The 12,793-nt window shown below is 38.1% G+C and overlaps 1 protein-coding gene across 1 annotated transcript in view; it reads left to right on the forward strand.

Moving 5' to 3' along the window:
• The first annotated feature begins 8,582 nt into the window (after positions 1–8,582).
• Positions 8,583–12,793, forward strand: part of Pex13 (peroxisomal biogenesis factor 13) — a 52,827-nt gene continuing 48,616 nt past the window's right edge. Inside the window, exon 1 of the mRNA XM_090401291.1 lies at positions 8,583–9,003. Coding sequence (XP_090257417.1) covers positions 8,921–9,003 — 83 coding nt within the window. The 5' untranslated portion in view covers positions 8,583–8,920. The remainder of the gene's footprint in view (positions 9,004–12,793) is intronic.

Consider the following 12,793-nt stretch of genomic DNA (forward strand, 5'->3'; position numbering starts at 1 on the left):
TCGCGAGAGAACACCTACAATATATGGAACATGTTAGAAAAACAAATCTAGGAGCAAATCCCTCTTCCATCAAATCTGAACAAGTTAAAGGATTGTGTGGAGAACGTCAGGTATATATTCTAGACATAGATGCAATCCAACACCTTGTGGAATCTTGGCCAAGCTGCATCTGTGCTTGAATTCGTACTGAAGGACCTCCAACACACTATTAATAAAAGTTTTAAATTCGGTGGCAAGTATGTATGGTAGTGACTTAAATGCGAAGCACATAGCCTGGAGTAGCAGGACCACTAAACAGAACTGTAAAATCCTTAACGATTTTGCTGGCGCAAGGAATATCGCGATTGTGGGACTTCTAGAACACACACAAGCTTAGCTGAACATGGTGAATGGTACTTACAGTTTTCCGGAGAAGGGAGGGGCTCGATGCGCTAGAGTGCTGTAGGTCCTTCTCATTGTTTGGGCCCTTAATGGGCTCTAATTTTCCGGGGATCCCAGCTAGAGCCTCGTGCTCCTGTGCATAAGTACGGCCATGAGTGAAAAACCTCAGTTCCGACCATAATCAAGTACTACTTCACTTAGTCTTATAACAGGAAAATACTATCCATCAGTAGTCAATTGGTGAAAGCTAACACATTTCTCGAGTTCATAGGTCCAGTCCCAATGGTAACCTCTAAAGAGATTATTAATACTTCAATAAGTAACTTGGAAAAACAAATAACAGCAGAACCACCCACCTCCATAATGCCATGCTCAAACCCAGATCGCTTGCCAGAAGAAATCAAAATGAGCTGGCCCTGAAGACCAACAATCCCTCAACAGCGCCATCTATTCATTCCAGAAGCAATGAAGGTACATAATTATTTTAAATTTTAATGACGCAAAGACATCAAACGTCATACTGCGGCAGGACAAAGATTACAACAGTACATATAGTAAACGATTAGCAGGACAATCAAAAACATCGATGCCTCTGGCGGGATTCGAATCCGCAGCCTCTTGGCTGGAGAGCAGATACGCTACCCACTCGGCCAGCCTGATGGGCCAGTGCCGTTAGAGCGAACAGTGGGAAACGAAACTGCTGTTCTTGTGCACCGAGAATCACTCATTTTGAAAGATGACAGTTTTTCCAAGTTATGTATTGAAGTATTAATCATCTCTTTAGAGGTGACAGTTGGGACTGGAGAAAGCAGACGCTTTCACTGACAGTTTAGAAAAACAGTATAGCCAAAACTATACGCACGTAGAACTAGATTTCATCAGGAAAGTTAATGCCCAGCTTACAACGCATGCTGCAAACCGAATACGATGCGTATTCCAAAAAAAAGACCGAACTTTTTTAAAATAGCACGCCAACCGGCACAGAGAGCGCGCTGGGCTACTGATCTCACCTAGCGGCAGGTATTGATAACAAACTGCCATTTGCCCCGTCCTGCTATGAGCATTAGTCGAGTTACATGCGCTGATGTGAGCATGTGCACAAGCTGTTGGTCAGATTAGTGACAATGAAAGACCTTGAAGAACAATTGTGTGTGTATGTAAAATTTTGCTTCAAAAATGCAGACATTTCAATTGCTCAACCAAGCACACGGGGAGGATTGTATGAGCCAAACGCAGTGCTATGATTGGTTTAGCATTTTAAAAAGGCAGAACGTCGGTCTTTGAAGATCTCAGGCCTGGACCTTCCACATCAACAAATGACGACGACCATGTCGGGAGAGTTCGTGATGCGATTCGTGGAAATCGTCTTTTAACTGTGCGAGAAATTGCTGACGAAGTGAGTATCAGCATATGATTTGCCATGAAATTTTGACTGAAAAATTCAGATACGTCACGTCAGTACAAAATTCGTGCCGCGTTTGTTGACTGACGATCAGAAAGAGAAGTGTGTTGAAATCAGCCAGGAACTGCTTGCCAATGCAAATGGTAATGATGTCTTAAGAATACCATAACAGGAGATGAGATGTGGGTTTATGGCCATGATGTTGAAACCAAGAAGCAATCGTCGCAGTGGGTGGGGAAAGGTACTCATCTGTGCTTTTTTTACCAAAAAAAACACAGATGAGTCGGTTAAAGATCAAGGTGATGTTGGTTGTGATTTTTGATTGGAAAGGCACTGTTCATTATGAATTCGTACCATGTGGTCAAATGGTAAACAAAGAGTTGTACCATGACGTTTTAGCGCGTTTGAGGGATGGTGTGTACAGGAAGAGGTCTGAATTGTGGAAAAACCAGACTTGGATGTTTCACCATGACAATGCGCTGGCTCACGCGTCACTTCTCATCCGCAGTTATATATGGCAAAATATCAGGCACCCGTTGTGCCTGATATTTCCACCCTATTCTCCGGACTTAGCTTCATCAGACTTTTTCCTGTTTCCCAAACTGCTTTGGAATCAGTGGTATTTTTTTACTTATGGAAACCACCATAAGTAAAATTATCAACGAACTTTTATCTCATTGGAAACCTAAGAAATCAGAAATAACGTGGATAATGACTTCTGAACCTCCTGTCAAGATATACATTCTTTTCAACATGTACGGGAGGTCTGCAAAGTTCTGATAAACACCTAGAACAAAATTAATTAATTTTTGCTTCTTATATATCCTAAAAGAAAAAGAACAGATTATTACAGTTTAATGAACATGGGGGTTAAGGGGTTTTAAGATATGTTCTTTTTTGTGATTATATCAGTTGCTTTAATATTATTTTTTGTACTAGGTGTTTATCGGAACTAGCCAGACCCCCCCCCCCCTTGTAAGATGAACCTATGTTTATTCAAGTTACAATTTATGTAAGACTTATAAATCGCAGTTAATGTATTTTTTATTCGGAGTGAAAATCAGTTTTAAACCTCATTGTGTTGTTTCAAATATAAGTTTGTTAACCCCATCAGAAATGCTTGTTAATAATATCAAAGTAGAAACACTAATAGAATAAGAGAAGTCTCAGAACAAGTTGCTATTTTTTGTTTTGAGTATATCAACTTGCTCTGAAACTTCTATTATTTTATCAAAGGATATCAGTTAATATCCTTTGATATATTAATAAGAAACCCATGGCGTCAACAAACTTATCTTTGAAACAACACATATAGCCCTAACTCATTCACACTCCTGACATACCCAACACATTTGCATTCGACTCTCTATGTTATAAATTTTCTCCTTCAGTATACCCTTTAACAATTTTTTGAGATTGCTTCTTCTTTTTCTCTCCTTTCCTCCACTCTATGCATAATCTCTACAGTTATTAATCCAGTATTATTAATGTCTAGCCCCTGTAGTTCATTCGTTAGACAAAGCCTTTTGATTGGAAAAACCCAAGTTCGAATCTAGGATGCAAAGAACCTTTATCAGGGCATTTCAACTGAAGATGAGTCAGTCGGTCTTATACAGAGGTGGAAGGGTTACCTAATCCTGAAAACTTGAGTTTTTCATTCCAGAAATTGGCAATCAGAGGAATAGAATAATTGGCAATGTGGCTGAATTGAATTGCCTAAAATCCTAATTGGGGGACTCAACCCATCTGGGATGGACGAGAAATGTACGGATTATATTAATCTTCTTACCAACTTAAACCACATCACCGTTTGAGATATATAAAAGGCATTAGAGGATTTATTTTATATACATCTACTTAAAAAAAAATTAATGGACTTTAAGGAATATTTGACAATGCATCTGAAACATCTGCAAATTTGCAGTTCTCTCATGTTGTTGATTTTGACGATTTATATTTAAAGTTCATTTTTTCTAAGGGATTTAGTGATAATTTTTCAAGGCAATGACTTGAAAAACTACAGACTGAATTTTTACTATTATTTCTTGGACATTTGAAATAAGTATGATGCTCTCGTATATCAATCTCAGAGAAGAAATTGTGTATTGTGCTGCGTTTACTTCCTATAAAATGGATGAAGAAATTGCTACATTTCAACTCCTGTCTGATCACTTTAAAAGAAATGGTAAATCCTCAACATTTTATTTCCTCTAAAGAAATATTCAAAGAGAGAACTGGTTTAGTCTGACAAACATTTGGAAATTCATAGGCAACTGGGCAACAACCATATTGATCAGTGATAATCATGTCATGGCTATCAATGGTTTAAAGACCTTGGAGTATGAGAGGCAACTGAATGCAATTTGTATTCCTGAATCCCGAATAGACGTTGTCTGAAATACTATGGAAATTCGATGGTAGAGCCTCTGCTACTAAAGCTCGCAAAAAGTTAAGCAAGTTTGAGCGGAGTTAGTAGTTGGAATGAGTTCAATCGTTCGATGCTGCTGGCACACTCTCCCTCGATGAGTCTTTACATTCCCTGGAGGTTGGAGGTGTCACATAATAATAATGATAAGTTCCTCTAGTTGCTGATTAAAATCATGGCTATGGTATTATGACTGTTCTACATTATGAAAGCCAGATGGATACACAGTCCTGATCATTTCACTTAATCTAAAAATAATTTATTATTGAACATTCAATAAAAATAAACATATCATAAATAAATAAATAAACAATTCTAAGACAAATAAAAGTTTTATGTAATCCTTAACATCAAATCTTAAAAATGGGAGGATGAAAGTTGCAACAAAAGTAATGGAATCTGGAAATGCTAAATTGGATTGCAATTTGAAAGTGTTATGTAATAGATAATTTTATGAGGAATGTCATAAAAAATAATACATAGCAACGAATGATTAAATATTTTCTCAATACTCTTCAGGGCACTTGCTGTCTGATAGATATCAAAGGGTGGTGTACAAAGGAGTAATATCGCGTAAAATAAAAGTTACTAGTGGGGTTCCATAGAGCTCTGTGCTAGGACCATTACTTTTAAACCTTTATATTAGTGATATTGTCATTGGAATTCAGGGAGATGTTCAGTTATTTGCAAGTGACCTCAGCTGGAAAAGGCTATCAAGTGCAGTGCTGTTGCGGTGGCTCTTCAGGAGGATCTGATCCGTGGGGAGATGAACGGGGATATCAATTTGGCGTTGCTAAATGTAAAGTTTTAAATTTTAGAATCTTCAGATGGGACACTGGATACTCTACATGTAGAAGTTTACTGTAATAATAATAATAGTTATTATTATAATAGTTGTTATAGCGGGTTACTGTAATAATAATAATAATTATTATTATTATTATTATAATCTTGTTTTTTATCCTTGCCCAAGCATAAGCAAAAAAAGTTTGCACATGAAGTATCGTCAAGATTGGTCTAGCAGTATATAAAGCTGTTGACTTCGTATCAGTTACGTCAGTGTTCCATAATGCAAAAATATTACAGGAAGGGCCACTATGCAGACCAGTTTTTTTTTCCGTACTCGTATATATAAAATATATAGGCTGACCATATTTCCTTGAGACAAAAACGGGAGATTGGGATGGCAAAAACGAGACGAGGATTATGTAATAATATTCTGTATTCATGAAAAAGTAAGTTGATAAAAAAGCTTTATTACATAAACATATTGAGCATACCATTATTCTTAAGTGACAGAATCCATACAAAAATTTAGGTAGACGTGGGGGAGAGGGACTGTCATCACGATCGTACCATGAATATTTCTTCGATAAGTGATCTTACGCAGCAAATTTTGGTCTTTCAGCAGCTTATCATAAAACTTCTCCCATTCCATGACGAAATTTTGTTTTACAACTAACATAGCCCTCATTGTCTCATGATTTCTCCTTTGATCACATACTATTCATAACGGAAAATATTCTCTCAACAGGTGCTGAACTTCCTGGAAGACAAAGAATAAACTCTGCAATATTACAAAAGTCTTGGCGTTTTTCGCTCATTTTAGAAAAAATCTGTACCCGTTTATCAGATACAGCAATGTTTTCTTTATTCCATGTATTGTGTGTCCGCAAACGATTATATATTATAAATAATCATTTATAATTGACCAATATTAAAGTATATTTATATTTTTATTAAAAACAGCACAAAATTGACATTTTTATTAAGACGACGGGACGGCCAGAAAATATGAATAAAACGGTACTGTTCCGTTCAAAACGGTACATATGGTCAGCCTGAAAATATACGATTTTTGGATTTAACCTTAATCATCCTGGGTCTAGTTCTCACCGATGAGATCGCAATAAATGTTAAAACCAGTCTGACCTCCCCATAATGTTTTTGTATTATGGTTATGATAGTGATTCTTCCCATTACAGTAGCCTATAATGTTTTTGCATTATGGGTTACTGAAACAACTCATGTGAAGTCAATAGCCTTTATATGTACATGTAGACTAGCCGTAAAGATGCCTCTCACACAAACTTTGATTTCATATGCTTACGTAAATGCTTAAAATATGTGACGCAAGTCACATATTTTAAGCTGGAAGTGAGCTGGAAGTGACGCAAGCGCCACTTCCAGCTCACTGGAAGTGGCGCTTGCGTTCTCTGCGATTGGTCGTTCGAAGCCAGAGCTAAGTTCCAGTTTAGTCGCCGACTGGAGGAGTTTTTTTTTTATAAGCCTTTCTTCGACAGATTCCCGAGTTAGTTGATCTCTGGAATGGGCAAGCAGGTTTTTCCTCCCGGAAACTCGGTTTTTTTATCCCATAAACTCAAGAAAATCGACCATAGTATCCACATTATTTCTGACAGTAGCATAGCTTGTAAGAGATGGCAGCACTTGTTTGCCGGCCTCTTCATCGGTGGCTGCTATAATAATAATAATAATAATTATTATTATTATTATTATTCATAACACCTAAAAGGAGCCCAAAGACTCATCGCGGGAGGACACCTATTGTATAACTCTCCATCTCCACCAATCCTCTACTACCAATCATTCACATCAGGCCATCTGCCGCCCATCACCACGACTAGTATTTTTTGTCTGTAAATTGCGTGTTTCTGAAAGGTCGATTTGTCTGTATTAGGGATGAAAAACGAGTTTCCGGGAGAAAAAACCCTGATATCTCCGTATGAGATCGGCTAACTCACCTTCTATTGAAAAAGTCCATATAAAGATTCCTCCCGTCATGACGAGAACCGAACTTAGGCATTTTCCAATCGAATGGCGCAACTTACCGTCGTTCTTCCAATTGCTCTATGGAGGCGCTTTAATTAGTGATAGACATCGGCCATCTATCTCTGATTGGCTACCGATGGAGATTTAACTGCCCACTCAGTCTCCAAAAAAAAGCTAGATAAGGTATAAAGGCCTTGCCTACTCCCTATAATGGAATAAAAGGCGTTAGCTGATTTATTTTATATTTCTTGACAAATATAATGTAACAATGAGCCTCTGTAGTTTAGTCAGTATAGATGAAGCACTTTGGTCAAAGAGAGACCTGGGATCGATTCCCGTCAGTGACGTGAGGAATCCTTATCTTTTTCGACGAAAGGTGAGTTAGCTGGTCTCATTCGGTGGTAGGTTTTTTTTTTCATCCAGAAACTGGAGTTTTTCATCACCCAGAAGCAGGCAAACTGGCTCCGTTCCCGAGCCCAGGTAAAATGGGGTGGTAGGAGTTGAGAAAGCAATGGTGAACTACTGTTCAAAAAAAAAATTCTCACCAGGAACACTTTGTGGGCAAGCCTACAAAATCATCACCTAGGGTCGGAAATGACTGAAAGGGATAAACCACTACTACCAAAAATAAATTTAAAAAAATTTAATCAGCTAACACGTTTTATTTATTCCCTTATAAAGGCCTTGCCTACTCCCTATAAGGGAATAAATAAAACGTGTTAGCTGATTAATTTTAGCGTTTGGAGACTGAGTGGGCAGTTCAGTCGCCACCGGTAGCCAATCACAAATAGCTGGCCCATGTCTGTCATTAATTATAGGCAGCCACCGATGAAGAGGCTGGCAAACAAGTGCTTCCATCTCTTGGTATCTAACCCTAACAAGATATTGTTATTATTATTATTATTATTCCTGTCACCTCCAAGGAGTCTGAAGACTCATCGCGGGAGGACACCTACAACTGTCTCAACCACTAGATCGCACCTCTACTACGAATCAACGCCATCTACCTCCACCACCACAACTGGTATTCTATGTCTGTAAATTGCGTGTGTTCTGAAAGGCCGATTTGTCTGTGTGCGGGATGAAAAACTCGAGTTTCCAGGAGAAAAACCCTGCTACCACCGTATGAGATCGGCTAATTCACCTTCCATTGAAAATCGTCCAGATATGTTATTGTCTGAAATAATGTGGGTACAACGGTCGATTTTCTTGAGTTTGCAGGACTAAAAACCCGAGTTTCCGGGAGGAAAAACCCGCTTGCCGGTGCCAGAGATCGACTAACTCGGGAATGGGTCGAAAATAGGCTTAGAAAAGTTCCTCCAGTCGGCTAGTCGACGACTGGACTTGAAGCTAAGTCTAATTTCGAGAGACCAAGCGCAGAGGACGCAAGTGTCACTTCCACTGAGCTACACATAGCGTTAGGCTTTACGCTAATAAAAAAAAAAATAATAATAATAAATAATAAAAAAATCGTAGAAGTCACCTTTTATCCAACGGCTTTGTTTCACTGATATCTCCAAAGCACTGCCAGTGTAAGGCTTGAAGGAAGACTGGCTGCCAATATGTCTTCAAAAGCTGGTTATAGCTGAAGACGCTCTGCCTCTTCCCTTTTCTGGAAAAAGGCGTTAAATGATTTATTTTTCTAGATTTATTTCTATAAATTTCCCCCTTTTCACTCTTTATTTTTATTTTCAAATGTTGCGTTCATGCTACTGCTTTAGGTGATATTAAAAATACATCATAGTATTTATTACAGTAGTTTTTGGTGTAGGTGAAACATCTTTATGTATTTTAATTTTTATATCCCACTTTAAATACAATTTCGTGAGAAAAATAGGTTACTTCTACTGGCTGTCGTATGTGGCTGATGTTGTACCGTGAGTGACATGATATGATCAAATATTTTTAGAATTATAAGGAATATGGCTGTTCCCAAAAAGCCATGGGAAAATAGTAGGTTGAATCGCCACAATAGTGATATTGGATATCTAAGCTCTAATTCTTGGTAAGCTCATTTTACAACTGGAATATCATATAAGGAAAATAGGATTATTGCTAACGCAGTTGTTGGGATTATCTTTAAGTGTTGATTGAATATTTGTTCTGTTTTTTTGGAAGGTATTAAACACTAACACTGCCATCGTTTATATTGTTAACATATCGGTTACACACAATAAATGTATGTAATAACCTGGCGAAGTTTTTGATTTGCGTAGCTGCGTTTTTTTTTTCATTAATTTTTGTGTTTTACAAGAGTAAACCCAGTAATCTCTCACGCTTTCAGCTCCTTCGTAGAGAATTTGCAACGATGTAATAACTAATTGGTATGGATTTCTCGTTTGCGTTTTGCAAGTCTTGCAAAATCTTACAAGCGCCGTGCTACTTTCGTGATTAACAGATTAAACATTAGTTTATTTGTTTTTTTTTTAAATAAGGCTAAAATTTATTTTGTGTTACATTATGGGATAGTCATTGTCAACCTTAAAACTTTATTGAATATAATAGTCTGGCTAATAAGAAAAGAGTGATCATTATAGACAGTTTCAATTATGGTAATATAGACTGGAATGAAGAGTCAGCATCAGAAACCAAAGAGAATGAATTTCTTGAGTTTTTAAGGGATGATAACCTTGAGCAGTATGTAACAGAGGCCATACGTGGATCGAGGGTCTTTGGTTTGATTATCTCATCAGAATATATTGTTGTAAATTGAGTGTCACATCATCCTCCAGTTGGTGAAAGTGACCATGGAGTGATCACTTGGGTGGTGGCCAGCCATATCAGGACTTTTGGAGGCAGCTTGTAGCAATATCATAAAATGAGGAATTGAATGGGAAGGAATCCGTGCTGGTTGGTCTCCACTCAGCAATTATCTGGCAGAGGCAATGATGGAGTGTATTCCAAAGGTCAGGAGATTAAATAAGGTAGGTGTAAAATGGATTACTGAAGAGTTGAAGCATGCATTCTGGAAGAAAAAGGGATTGTAGAGATGGCACAAGATGATTGGGGATAATCATTTACATGAGCACAAAGAGCAAGCAAGCAAGGTGACTTACTTACTCAGTAAGGGTAGCAAAAGTGCGATATGAGCAGCAGTTAGCAAATGATGCTAAATGAAATCCTAGGGAGTTGTTTCAATATGTGGCTAGTGGGAGAATGATTGAGGAGGATATAGTACAGGTATTAGATGAGCAGTTTGTTAGAGTATTCTATCCTTGTGATCGTAACGTAATGCAAAACTTGAGAGCAGTGGGAAGGGGAGAGAAATCATGGTTGGTGAGTGAGCAGGAGGGATATGAAGAATTGAGTAAACTTGATGTTAATAAGGCCATGGGACTTCATGGGTATATATCACTGCATGTCTTGAGGGAATGTTCCAGGTAGTTAATACCTTTTTAACATACATTTTCAACATGAGTCTTAGATTAGCCCAGGTCCCAACAAAGGAATGGAAAGATGGCAAAATTGTTCCACTTCATAAAGGAGGTTAAGACTAAGGCTTCAAATTATAGGCCAATCTGCTTGTCTGGAGTTGTGGTCTAGGTGTTGCAGAGCTAATGAGGACAAGGATCCAGAACTGATTGAAGTTGACAACAGTAGAATTCTCTTTAATGGACAGCATGGGTTTGCTAAAGGAATATCATGTTTTTTTTTTTTGCAATCTGCAATCTAACTAGTAATTAATTTGGAACAGATGGGGGTTGGATATTAGATTAGAGCATTTAATTGGAGATTGACTGTTTGATAGGTATCAGTAGGTTGTGTATGGGAGGTTCCCAGAAGAGAAAGTCACTAGTAGCATTCCCCAGGGGTCTATTTTAGGGTTATTGTTGTTTAATTTGTATGGAAATGACACGGGAAAAGCTTAAATGGTGATATGTAGTTGTTTGCAGATAATATAACGTTGAGGAGAGTTATGAGAATTAGAGCAGATGTAGTTTTGCAAGATGGGACATACTGTCTGAATGGTTAAGTGTGTGTGTGGGGATGTCAGTTTAATATAGCAAAGTGTAAGGGTTTAAAATTTGGGAAGCAAAGATGGGATGCAGAGTATAGAATTAGTACGGATATTTTGGAGGAGGTAGAGGATTTAGGGGTTGTGGTGATAGCGAATTGAAATTTAATTGACAGTTTGCTAAAATTGTGAGTACAACACAACAGGTTATGTTGGAAGTTTCTCCATTTGGTTATATTATAAATTAAAGATACTAAGAAAGTATATACTTAGTTCAATCCTTTATCCAAGTGTAAGCAAACAAAGTTTGTGCCTGAAATATTTTCAGGACTGGGAAAACTCGTATATAGAAGCTAGTGATGGAAGTTGGAAGTTTATTTTCCACTTAGTTAGACTATAATAAATTTAGTTTAATCCTTTATCCAAGTGTAAGCAAACAAAGTTTGCACCTGAAGTATCTTCAGGACTGAGGCAACTCATAGTAAAGGTGGACCAAGCTCTCATCACTCCTTGTCTCAGTAGCTTCCATAATGCAAAGCACATCTCCTTGTGGGCATGTATAATGCTATGTATTAAGGGAAGGGCCACTATCCAGACCTTTGTATAGGTGAAGCAGGCTCTAAAAATAAGACGATCCCGAAAGATCGCCCAACTCAGCATTGTTCCACTCACTGACAGGCTCACTCCGTCACTGAGAACAACTTTTCAGTATTGGCTCTGTCCAGTGGCAGGCTCACCCCATCACCAAGCAGAGCCATAATCTCAGCAGTGGCCCCACTCAGAGATAGGCAAAAACCTTCCCCCAAGCAGCGCCTCTCAGAGCCAGGCTCGAACCGGTTTCAACCTTTTTTGAGGTCTTGTCAGTGGGAGCCAGACCCAGAAGTGGTGATACTAAGGCAGAAGCAACGGAGAGGTCATATTTACTTATACAAGTTGCCAAAAAGTGCACCACCTTATTAAATTACTTTGGATTTAGAGAAAGATGTTGGAAGTTTATTTTTCACTTGGTTAGACTATAATAAATTTAGTTTAATCCTTTATCCAAGTGTAAGCAAACAAAGTTTGCACCTGAAGTATCTTCAAGACTGAGGCAACTCATAGTAAAAGTGGATCAAGCTCTCATCACTCCTTGTCTCAGTATCTCCCATAATGCAAAGCACATCTCCTTACGGACATGATTAATACAATGCATTAAGGGAAGGGCCACTACCCAGACCGGTTTCAACCTTTATTGAGGTCTCGTCAGTGGGAGCCAGACCCAGAAGTCCTGAAGATACTTCAGGTGCAAACTTTGTTTGCTTACACTTGGATAAAGGATTAAACTAAATTTATTATAGAAGCTAATGACTTCACACCACTTGCCTTAGTATCCCATAATGTAAAGCACGTATTCTTCCAGACATGTATAATTCTATGCATTATGGAAAGGGTCACTACCCAGACCGGTTTTGATCTTTATTGAGGTCTCATCAGTGGAAGCCAGACCCAGAGGTGATACTAAGATTGAGTAATGCAGGTGTCATATTTTCATATATTAGTAGTCAAAGGATATCACCTTACTATTAAAATACTCTGGATTAGAGATAGTTTTTCCACTTGGTTATACTATAAATTAACGATACCAAGAAATTATATACTGTTTAATCCTTTATCCAAGTGTAAGCTAACAGAGTTTGTGCCTGAAGTATTTTCAGGCACAAACTCTGTGCCTTTGCTATAGAAGCTAATGACTTCACATCACTAGCCTTAGTATCCCAGAGAGTGGGACCTTAGAGTGTGACCTCCCACAATGAGTCTCTTGACTCCATGGAGGTCTGTTGATGATGATGATAATAATAAT

This window comes from Typopeltis vanoorti, chromosome 12, assembly GCF_054136105.1.
Source record: "Typopeltis vanoorti isolate ZY-2024b chromosome 12, IOZ_Tvanoo_1.0, whole genome shotgun sequence".
Taxonomy (NCBI): Eukaryota; Metazoa; Arthropoda; class Arachnida; order Uropygi; family Thelyphonidae; genus Typopeltis; species Typopeltis vanoorti.